Raw genomic sequence first — 12,520 nt, forward strand, 5'->3', positions numbered from 1 at the left:
TTGGACAACAATCAATATTTTTAAGAACAGTCGACAAAAATAAGGCTGCAACTGAAGCTTCGTACTGTGTGTCCCATATAATTGCACAAAAAAAGAAACCTTATGAAGACGGGGAAATGATAAAACAGGCGTTTTTAGAAGCTGCTGATTCGTTATCTGTATTTGTAAGATGGCGATAACAAACGATTAGAGTAGGGAGACGATCTAGTGAAGTTTTTGTATCATTTAATTGTACAGGTCATTCGTCTAGCTTACATTGAAGAATTATATACCTAGGTGTTACAAGATATATTTAAGTGGTATAGAATGAAACCATTGATTGATAATTGTGTCACTTATTTATAAAGTACACACTGGCCTAATACTAGTCGTGAGTAATATTAAAGGAAGAGGAATGCGAAAGTCCAACTCAATTCAAAAGTGAGGCAATATTGGAGGTAAATGGCGAACACATCAGCAAGCAATGGCATTGGGATGGGACCTCAGCAAATATCCTTTAGTTTTTGAAGTCAGTGAGATGAAAACAGTGTGAGTTGAGAAAGCATTGGCGTAAACAATAAATCGAATAAAAAAAACAAGTTGATGAACAGGAAAAGAGAATAAGTGGTGTATTAGAAGACCAAAATGTTCACACTTAATTGATATTATTTTCCAAAAGTACAATTCGTTCAGGCCATTCTCAACTCATCTACACTGTAGGTTAATGGACTGACACAGAAAACAACTACTTCCCTGACTAATATCACGAAGGGCGTTGGATTATATCCGACAGGTGTCAGTGCAGAATTCTCCACAAACTTAATTCCTGCATATGTTGTTGGCGATACAACTGCCTGAATCGATTTTTCCAATTATTGGAACAGTCACACTGGCAGACTGGCTATTTGGCCTCTAGTTAGCGCAAGGTAGTGACCATTATAAACATGAAGCCGATGATTTCTCATAATTAAAAATTGAATTCCTTTTCAGAGTATCATTCCTAGAACAAGGCTGAAGCGAACGACAAACAATGTATTTGTCATAGAATGGCCCAATTCCTCGTATAAGGAAAAAATCTCCACATATAGTAGGGGGGCATACTTGAAGACTGGTTGCGAATCAAATTAGCCATAAGAACAATTCGTTCAGGCCAGTCTCAAATTATCTACACTGTAGGTTAATGGACTGACACCTATCAGAGAATTTCTGATAATAACGAGCTTTTTGGTGAAACTAGCGGGAGAAAAAAAATAACCGAAAATGTGGAAGGTGGAATTGAAGAGTGTCTGGAATGAAACGCAGACATTCAGTGGTAGATTGAAGGAAGTCGAAAACGAGTTGGCAAGGATTATCAAGTATACAAAAAAAGTAAACAAGAAATTGTTATGAACAGATTAATACATTGAAAGCAAACTCGAACATATCCAAATGGCATGCCAACAGACCCCTCAGTCAGGGTTTCAACAAGAATAGTCTCAACGATGTCAACAAGACTTTGCTTTGGATTTTTGAATTGCTTTGAACTCCAACTGCTTTGTATTTTTGAAGAATATTCATTGTAGATGTAACCTCGACAATTTGAGGTGGCAGCTGAAAATAATGACTAAAGGAAATCAGAAGTTTTTTAAACACGAATTTCGGAGAAAAATTCCAATGAATTCAAACACACCGTCTGTCGGTCGTGGCCCTCATTAGAGAAAAAAATATCTCTATAGAAAAAACTTTTTTAAGATTGTGAAAAATCAACATATCTGGAAAGTATATAAAGAAAGGGTAGGATCAATGCATAAGACGTTAACGAAGTTTCTAGATCAAGGCATTGTAGTCACTGAAGGAGGATACAACCAAAAAAAATCAACACTTGGAAAAGACTCAAGTCCACGACAGTGGAAAGATTGACGATGGAGAAATTTTCTTGAATTTACTCAGTACTGAGTGCAGTTAGAAATCGAGGATACCAGAAGAGAAAGATTCTTTGAGAATGTGATGGCGAAACTAAACCAAGAACATGACTATTTGATATCGGGAAAAAAGTTGAAAGAAGTATCATACCAGCTAATACCAGCGGTGGTGAAAGAGTCATGAAATACAAAATTATGCTACAGAAAAAAGACACATTGAGACTTTGCGTACCTGTCTCAATATAATAATAGGGATCTTTAACGGATTCTTCAACTGCAGGCAATGCAACAAAGGGACGGATACATCATATTTTATGCAAAAGTAAGGTAGTGCATCACAGAAGGCAAGGGACCTGTACAAACTATTACAGATCGCATTATTGTTGGAATGGGAGTCATGAACAAGATGTGAGAAAAAACGCAATGAACCCCTGAATCTGCAATGTTTTTTTGGGTGAAATGGACGAGTCAGACATTTCCCAAGTAGTAGGAAAAAAAAGTTAAGATGAAAGATTGCTGTGTGATTGTATTTACACTAGAGAATAAGAAAGAATTCCAACAACCACTTCTTTCAATATTTCTTCCAAAGTGTTATGCTGAATAATCCTTGATTGAATATGTTGATTGAAAATACTTCAGCATCTCGATAAGTAATCTTACCACTTGCTAGAACAATTTTCACTTTGGACTTTGTGGATAATATTATTCATAAGTTTTTTTATCGATATTGATAATAACTAAATCAATCAATGTTGATAATAATTTAAACACTAATCATCACTGATTACGCATTACAAGAAAGTGGGACATGGAAATAAAAAATATTTGAATTTTCGGAAAAGTGACCTCTATTGCAACAGCCAGCTCCTGTTTTTTAATAATATTTACGAAAAACTTCATAGGAATAATTTTGTTATCGATGTGTTTTTTGACCGGTCGAAAGCATTTCACATTGTATCATCTAGTTTTTTGTACCAAAATGAACGTGCTGGGTTTGTCAAACAACATGCTACTGAGGTTTGAATCATACTCAAATGGTCGTACCATGATTGTGAAGCAGGAAAATTCAGTGTCTAATGAACACGTGGTTTGGTTGGGGTTTCCTCAAGGGTCTGTTTTAACTATGTTTGCTGATGACACCACTATCACAGTCACAGGATCTACGATAGATAGGTTGATGACGAGAGTTAGACTGATTATCGACCAGTTCAACAGTTCACAAGGTGGTGTGAACGTAATCGTTTGATTATAATTGGGAACAATTATGAATGAATCATCAAGCTGGAACTTGCAAATCGATAGTTTCTGCAATAAACTGAACAAATAATTTTTTGCAATTGAGCAATTGAAAAACTGTATTGATCAAAAAGGTCTAATGGCAATCTATTATGTTATGACTTATTATCGTATTTCAATCAACATAATGTCTTGGGGTTGTGGCAAACATTTCAATAGGATATTTATTTATAGCACAAAAACGCATTGTAAGATTGATGTTTAATACGGAATATAGAGATATTTGTGAATTGATATTTATAAAAATGAACCTATTGGCACCATCAATATATTTGTTCAAATGTGTAAACTTTGAGAGGAAAAATTGTCCACTTTTGCAATCAATGCATCGTCCTCTAAATTATTGCAAACGGCATGGTATACTTTATTGAGAATACCTGGCCTTATTATTATTATATGCAAAGTTCTTAAACTCCTTTAAGACTTTCATAAACAACAACAACAAATATTAGTGCCACTGTTCTGGCGATACAGGTTCTACAGTGATCCTATGAAGATTACTACAGTGGACCATAAAACAATGTATATGTGACATAAATTGGAAACCAATGAGCTTAGTGCGATAAATTCTCTCATGTGCATCCAAAACTACCAGTCTAACCACAAGAAAGCTCAAGTCATTCCATCCCTCCAAGAAATAGATATACGAGGAAAACCCATCAGCATCTAATGACCGAACGTTATTTGCAGTGTCAAACATATCATTAGCGAATGCCCAGTTTCCCAAACTGATGAACATACTTCAAATCTACTTAGTAATTTCAGCTGTGCCTTAGATGTAATGAACCTGATGTAAAACCAAATGTTTACAGACCTTGTATTGTGAACCCAAATACTCACAAAAGTTATATTTTCATTATATAGATCCAATATTCTATATGAAGTTTTGTTTTTTATTGACTGAAAACTGCTCAAGTTATAGATTTTTATTTGACAAGTAATCCTGTTTATCAGAATTCAACAATTGAAGGATTCAAATGAAATTGAATCAACATAACACGAAAGTAATAATGAGTATTTTTCCTTCGCAAGACTCTCCGTAGTAATGGAACTTGCTTCATTACTCTTCATTTCATTCTGGTTCATTTTCACATCTAGTTTCACAACCGATCGTCAATGAACTCCAGATTTGGTTTTGACGTTTATCAAGCGTATTTGATCCACTGCTCCTGGAATTACCGCAATAATCCATCCTTTGGGCCAGTGATTTCGTGGTAGGTCGCCGTCAACTGAAACAACTATGTCGCGAACCTTGATATTCCAATGGTCTTTCTGAAATCATTTAGTTCTCCATGTTAACGTTGGCAAATACTCTCTCATGCACCCACTCACGTCAGAAACAAGTTGTTTGGACATTTTTTATTGCTTTCAAGTGACGATGATATTCAGCAAACGAACTGAATATGTAGCTAGAACTAGAGGTACCAATCAAGAAATGGTTAAGTGTTGGAGCGGATTAATGGAGACAAGTTGTGAATTAACAATGTGCTCAGCTTCTACCGATGATGTTAATAGGACTTTTTCACGAGGCGATTGTTCTTTGAGAATCGCTCTCAGAGCTGTTTTTACTGACCGCACCAAACGCTCCCAACCGCCACCCATGTGTTGGGTATACGGAGGAATGAAAAGCCACTCAATCCTTCAGATGTCATCTCTGTCATTATCCTTTCTGTTTGGACATCGCCACCATCATGGAAAATGAGAAATAAAACTTTCTGTTTCAAAACAATGAACAGTTTATTGTATCAGTTTGAAAATGTCCTTATAGGACGAAACTGCAGTAACGTTAGTTACAAATACAACCGGTAAAAAAACATAGAAAGTTTTATTTATCATTTTTCATGATTTTAGATGTATTATAATATTTCGGAATCGATGTTGTACATGAATAAATGACCCCTATCCTAACTCTATGGTAGGGGGTTGATCTTATGCTTATGATCCACCCCATGAACCAATTACTTTATATGGCCTAACAAACATAAATGACCGTTGTTTATATAAAGAACAAATTTTATAAAAGCCATACATGAACTCATGACCTTTGCATATAGAGGTCACTTTTCCAAAAATATAAGTTTGTCCTATTTTTCTGTACCATTTTTTGTATGGCGTTTGATTAGGAAATATCTCAGTCGTATTAGTATCTGACTTTATACAAGCCGTATAATACTTTTTTTGCAAATTACTCCCACTCTTGTTGTTGTTTTCACTTTCAACTGAAATCATTAGACTGAAACTCATTTTGAACTTCAGGTCTCTGAAAATTAAATATGAAAATTCAGAATGCTGCGTGAGGTCTCCAAATACAATTTGCTTTTTTTTATAAAATAATTCGGATATATATAAGTCAGTTTCGAATTCAATAAAAGAAAAATTAGAAGTAGAAAGCAAACTTTTGGAGCTTTTTTCTGACAACAGGATAATAAAAATATTTTCTGTCCCTTCCAAATATTGCATGCATGCCACGAATATGGTAAAATATCGAGTGATTACTAAAGTGAAAGAAGATTCCACCAATTCCTTGAACACAAAGTAATAATATTACCAAATTTCAGTTATATCAACTATGAAATAAAAATATCAATAACTAATAAAACAACCACAACATCATGAGATGCGTGGTCATTGGGTCCAAGAACGACGTACCTTAAGAGAAGTAATAAGCATGCATTTATCTTTCCAAGTTTTATACTAAAATTCTACGATAAATGTCGTTGATGGTAAAAGAATACTACATCAAACTTCAGCTTTTATATAGCTAACGATTCGGAATGAATAGATACAATTTATTCAGCACTTCTCATTCTGCACAAAGAAATCCGCTGAGTGCCAGAGATGGTACCCAAAGTACTCGTACATATAGTACAGGCACATGAGCCTTAGACGCCTCTAAACCCATCTAGCGACTACAATATTGCATCACCCTAGAAGACCCAGATGAATGACTCAGTTTTCAACTTCAGACCTCTCGACTTGAGAAAGAAGAAAGTTAGTTGCTTTATTAACTCGAGGTTTCCTGGTAACATTTTAGAGTTAGCTTGATTGTAGTTTCAATTCCAATCAATTTCAATTTTTATATTTGAAAAATTTACAAATCTGTGTAATCTTCATTATACTTTGCCCCTGATTCGACTCTATGCCTTTGCAATATCTTGGATTGTTCATGGCAGGTAAGTAGAGAAATGATCTCGCCTAGGAATTTTCCAGTTAAGTAGGTAGGTTTCGATGGAATGATCATTAATTCATTAGAAAGACAGAAAGACTGAATTTCCTTCAATAGTTGTTGAAGAAAATTTCAGGTTGTGGCTCATTCTTGAGTGGCCACTGGAGTGAAGTAGTCTCAGTGGATTCGGTGTGGGCCCTTTGCTGAAGGAAAATCAAATCGGTTACAGAGTTGTGGTTATTTCGTTCAGGTTGAAAACCATCCTGAGTCAAGATCATGGATCGCTTGATCAGCTGCCTTGAAAATATACTTCAATTCCTGATCTCTAATTGTTGAAGAATGTGCAGAGAGATATATTTTTATTTCTGATGTAGAAAATAGGTATACGAATAGGTGAGAATATATCTACTCTCCAGTTGACAAATAAAATTCCTAGTCTAGACACTTCACGTCATCTTTTGATGAGAGCATCATAGAGTATAATTATTCGAGGCACTTATTACTTGCCGAGGGTTTTCCAGATTGCGAAACTCATGGAAGGAAATTTGAATACAGAATTCAGTAACGAAGAATATTATTAGAGAATACCAGTTTGTCAAAGAATTTTTAATTGGGCGTGTCTTTCAATTATTTCTTCTACTTGTAGTTCACGAGATTTTCATGATTTGTTTTAGATTCAAAATGCTAAATTATACTACTACGTTTACTACTAATGTGCTCACCTTTCTCGGAATCACAAGAGTCGGAGGAAGTGCCCATTTTAATGGATAATTTATTGACAGTAGAAACATTCGAGTAGAGAGCTGGTTCCGTTTCTACAACAATGTCAGTACTTTTTATATCACACTTCGTTGAGTTATCTACATTTCGTGAGGAATTGTCCGTTTGCTGGTGGTTAGTGCTACCGCCACTTTTACCGCTGGTAGAACATTCACCATCGTTGGCTGGCTGAATATTTTTCACTACGTTTTCTTTAGTTTTTTTTCTGGGGCAAGCACACGCACTGTGTTTACATTTCACACAAGGTTTCCCAAACAACTTTTCACTAGCACTTAGATTAGCCAAATATTCGTTTTGCTTCTGTATCTCCGCGCTCAACTTTGAAAGGTCCTCCAACTCCTCGCTTAAACGACTTATATATGGATCTTCAAAGTTCTCTAAGGAGTTGGATGACTTAGTTTTAACTTGATACTGATCAATTTCCTGCAACAGTTTCTCACTGAGTTTGTCTGCAAAGTCCGTCAAATGCTTCTGACAATCTTCATCCCAGCTGGTTTCAGAATCATCTCCCAATAAAGGAGCAGTATCCGAGGAATATTTTCGTTGTAAAATCGTAAATACCTCTCCGGATTGCAGTCTCTTCTTCGTTCTCGGACTCGATTTGATAACTTTATCTACGGCGTCGTCTAAAGTTTGTGCTACATCTGCAGCTGCTTCCAATAAAGTCATGTTGGTTTCACGTTTTTCTTTCATTGGAGGAAATTTAAATCGAAGGTTTGCCGGTGAGTTTCTGTCACTACTAATACTAATAACACTATCTACTGAGTCTGGTGAGGATACACAACTGGAATCGCTATCCTTATCGTCAGTTTCCGGATTGAACAGTTCGAGAGTCAAGAGTTTCGGTAATGGTTTGGCAATAGCTTCCACTTTACCGTTGGAAACAGAAGATTGTCGCACTATGGGAAAGCTTGATCTGCTATTGCGTATTCCGAAACCTGGCTTCTGTTTTAACAGTTCTTTAATTTTTTTCAGTCGTTCGTTTCTTGAGTCAGTGGGTTCAGGCGATTTCTCGGGGCTGGGAGGAGATGAAGAGGCCTTCTTAGCTGGAGTATTCAAACTAGTTTTTTGGAATACAGGAATTTGTTGTACTGAATATTTTTGAGCCAGAGTTTTGCTGGGCTCTTTAATTGAAACTTCCGTGACTACGATGTGATCTCGTTCCAACTTCTCTACCAATGACTCTGTTGAAGGTTTCGGAGAGCTCAGCTGTTTGGTCAAATGGATTGCTAAGGGCATTTGTTTGATACGAGGACTAGTCGGACAAGAGGACTGCTTGATTCGGGGAGAATTGGGGACTGAAGTATTTTTCAAACGGGGTGACGTTGGACCCGGGGATAGTGTTAGCGGAGACATCGGATCCGATTTTGGAACGAAAATAACCGAAGCGAACGAATCTTCTGAGTCTACGCTTGTATCGCTTTGTAAACTGCTGTCTTTTGATGAGTCCGAACCGTCCTCTTTAGAAGACCTCCTTTCGGATGTACCTTCACATTCTTTCTTTTCCTCGTTGCTAGGTGCAGGAGTTTTGATGTTTTCCACCGGTTCGTCTTCAGGGATGGATGGAGAAATGAGGTCGGAACTCTTCCAGTTTTGGAACATTCGAACAAAACCTGAAACGAAACATTCACTTTTCACAATAGAGTAAAAACTTCAGAAAACAAAACATATTGTTGCAAAACGTGAAAGTATGGACCAATAATTGTTTCATCTTTACAATTCGTTAATATTCTAGATATTTATATTAAGTTATGTCAAGAGTTTTGTTCGTTTTTATGAGTCTACTTTGAACTGTAATTTGTCAGTGAATTCTCATTCAATTCAATTGAAATAAGCGTTATTTGAGTGCATAGACAGAACTTCGACGTACAATTCGTTTAACTTTCGGACGGTGATCTGTGAAACGTGCGAACGGGCGTTGTCGTAGAGCAGGATCGGACCTCTTCTATTGACCATTGTCGGCTGCTGCTGACGCAATTTTCGTTACATGTTAGATTTCCTGACAATAGGACTCTGCTTTGATGTTTTGGCCTGAATAGTTCTGATGAATAACACCAGCCGCTGACCACCATACAGTAACCATGGTCTTTTTTGGTAGGTTTTCGTCTTTGGGAAGTGCCTGAGTGGCTCATCGGTGTCCAACCATTGTCTGGAATGTCTCCTGTTGTCGCAAAGGACCCACTTTTCATCACATGTGACGATCCGATCCAAAAAAGGATCGTTTTGGTTGCGTAAAAGCAAAGAAGAACAGACCTCGATACGTGACAATTTCTGTCGGTCGTTCAAATCGTGGGGCACCCACTTTTCGGGATTTCTGACCTTTCCAATATGTTTTAAAATATCAACAACCGCATGGGAATGCGGTCCACGTGCCGTTTGTGATGGGTCAATCTCCACCAGGGTCCTCAAATCCTCGTCCTGGTCGATCATTTCGGGGCCCATCTTCGAGGCTAACATCTGACAAACGTAATTTTGCAAACCAACTTCAAACAACGTGTTTATTAACTCTAACATTGTCAACTGTCTGGTCGATTTTTCGAAATGTTTCGGCAGCTCATTGGTTCAAATTGAATTTTTAGAGAAATCCTCGTCTTGGTCTATTACTTCGGGGCTCATCTTCGAGGTTGGAATCTGAGAAACGAAATTTCGCAAACCAACAGTGAGTTCATTAACTCTAACATTGTCAAATATCTGATTAATTTTTCTTGTTTTTTCGGCAACTCATTGGTTCAATTTGAATTTTTAGAGAAAAATTGACCGAAAATCGCTCAACGACATCATATAGCAATGAGCTGGAAAGAGGCAAAACATTAAAATATGTAGAAAAATTAATAGCATCAATGTATAGACTACAAATTTCTTTGTCAGAATACACCACGACACAAAAAATTTATATTTATTGAGATATGGAGCTATAATGATATTAAAACAAACAAAACTTTTGAAACAACCTAATAATAATGTTATCGGTACTTCGATTTTCTAATATGATTTATATTCTGGTCAATTTATATAATTTCGAAGGTGAAAACTAAAATGTTTTAGTGATGGTACAGATATTTATCGATAGGATTTTTTCCGTATGTAACCGAACTTTCGAACTTATTACAATTAATGTTTTGTGTAAACTTGGTTAGAATATATCGACGTTACTCGTGCAAAGCCGTGGAGGGTTGCTGATGTTCGAATATATAATATACTGTTTCATGTATCGTTTCGGAGAATTTCCAAAATACGTCTGAATGGACTTTTAGATATACGGTGTAGTCATTTATGGGATTTTTTTTAAATATTTGCACAACCAAAATACAGATAGTGCCGAAAGTTGGTGTATGTTCGGTAATTATTTTAGGTGCACTTAGAATGGTTGCAAGTCAAACAGCATACAGGGTAGGTCAAAAAATATGAAAGTTGCTCAAGTATCCTTATTTCAGGAACTTGAGAAAGATGATATTGAGAAATATTGTTTATAGTTGAAAGTTATACCAAAATATAAAAAAATTGACCTCATAAGGCATTTTTAATTTTTTAAATTGTTTTCATTAGTTTTTTTCATAAGTTAATCATAATAAAATCAGTTTAGAATAACTTTCTTCAAATTCATGCACATTTGTGCAATTAACTTGGATTCAAATTTTTTCAGGGAATCACAAACTTAATGTTTGTGGCACCGATATTTAACACAACTTCAAAATTTCGCAAACCATATTTTTAACAAGGTAAAACATTAGTAATGGTAATATGTATATTCAAAAACTCTCATTTGAAGTGAACATTTTGTATTTGAAATATTTATAAAAAAGCTATACAAATTAATCGATAAACATGAAATCATTTCAAAATAATCGTGGATACCCAAGGAACAAAACAAATAAGATTTTAAAGTTAACATTATTATTATTATTGATAAATATCAACAAAACAATAAAAAAGGAATAATACAATGTTTTCAATTGTATTTGAAAGCGGTGTCGATAATTTGACAATTTTTATCAACTTATTTTTATTATAACTCAACCGATCATAAAATTCACAAAGAGTAGATCGCAACACATTTGCTGGAATATTTCTGCGATGAAATCTTATCGACTTTACAAGCTCCTCAGCAGTATTGAATGGTCGATTCTTGTGAACCTTTTGCTTTTAATATCTCCATAAAAAATCTAATAGGGTAAAATCTGGCGAACGAGGAGGCTACCATGTATCAGTATTTCGTCCTAACCATTTATCACCAAATTTCCCATTTAACCAATCTGAAACAATTCTAGTAAAATAAGCAGGACATCCATCATGTACAAACCGTAATTTATGTCATTCTTGAAAGCTCATATTGTCCAAAAAATCCGTTAGTTCGTTTTCCAAAAACTGTACGTAGGTTTCACACCGCACCATACATTTGTTTTTTTTGATAATATTGGTTTTTATTGTCAGTGACAAAATTTGGATTTTTGTCCGACCCCACCTACAATTTTGGGAAGAGACAACGCCATTTGTTGTGAACACGGATTCGTCTCCAAAAATAATGTGCGTATGGAAATCATGTTGATCTTCTATTTGTCATTGAATCCACATGCAGAAGGCATACCGTAAGTCATAGTCTCGTTCTTGAAACGTGCAAATAAACATAGGCTTATAGGCATGATATTTATTTTTTCAAGAATATTTTTAACAGAGCTTTATTTTACACCCGTATAACTAGAAATGAAATGATCTTCTAGGGTTTTCAACAACTGCTTGAAGTTCTTCTAATACAGTTTTGGTACGTTCATTTTTATATTTATACTGTAAACACCCAGTCTGTATAAAATTATTTAAAATTCTGCTTACAGTGGAATAGTGCACTTGTTTGTCTGGATGACGTTCATTGAATATATCTGCTGCTTCACGCACTGGTTAATAGTTATCTCCACATATTAAAACTAATTCTGCCTTCTCGGCTAACGTTAACTGTCTTGATGGAGGCATTTGAAATCAAACAAACTGAATAATCGAACAATAATTATTCAAGAATGCGAAGTTGATTCACCAAACTGTCATAATGTTTTCTTTCAACCCTCATTTGTTTGATGCCATGGGTATTCGCAATAGTTTCAATAGGATTTCATATTTGTCGATTGTTTTAGCTTGTTAAAAAAAAGGTTTGCGAAATTTTAAAGTTGAGCTGAATATCATTGCAACGAATATGACGTTTGTGATTCCCGAAAAAATTTAAAATCCAAGGTAATTTCACAAATATTTTTGAATTTGAATAAAGTTATGCTCAACTAATTTGGTTGTGATTACTTCAAGGAAACGCTGAGGGTGATTATGAAAAAAATACAAATTGAGAAATCATGAAAAAAATTAAAAACTAAAAAATGACTTTGGAGGCCATATTTTGATATTTAGGCATACTTTT

The 12,520-nt window shown here is 35.4% G+C and overlaps 2 protein-coding genes across 3 annotated transcripts in view; both read right to left on the minus strand.

Moving 5' to 3' along the window:
• The window catches only part of LOC111509471 (glutathione S-transferase 1), a 228,162-nt gene that overhangs the window by 94,199 nt on the left and 121,443 nt on the right, over positions 1–12,520 (minus strand). The window lies entirely within an intron of this gene.
• The window catches only part of fid (class I SAM-dependent methyltransferase fire dancer), a 57,759-nt gene that overhangs the window by 11,083 nt on the left and 34,156 nt on the right, over positions 1–12,520 (minus strand). For both annotated transcript variants that reach the window (XM_074182141.1, XM_074182142.1), the window contains one exon: positions 7,065–8,735. In XM_074182141.1, coding sequence (XP_074038242.1) covers positions 7,065–8,735 — 1,671 coding nt within the window. The remainder of the gene's footprint in view (positions 1–7,064; positions 8,736–12,520) is intronic.

Source organism: Leptinotarsa decemlineata, unplaced genomic scaffold (genome assembly GCF_025532065.1).
Source record: "Leptinotarsa decemlineata unplaced genomic scaffold, Ldec_3_MD MMD2_tig00026328_RagTag_RagTag, whole genome shotgun sequence".
Lineage (NCBI taxonomy): Eukaryota > Metazoa > Arthropoda > Insecta > Coleoptera > Chrysomelidae > Leptinotarsa > Leptinotarsa decemlineata.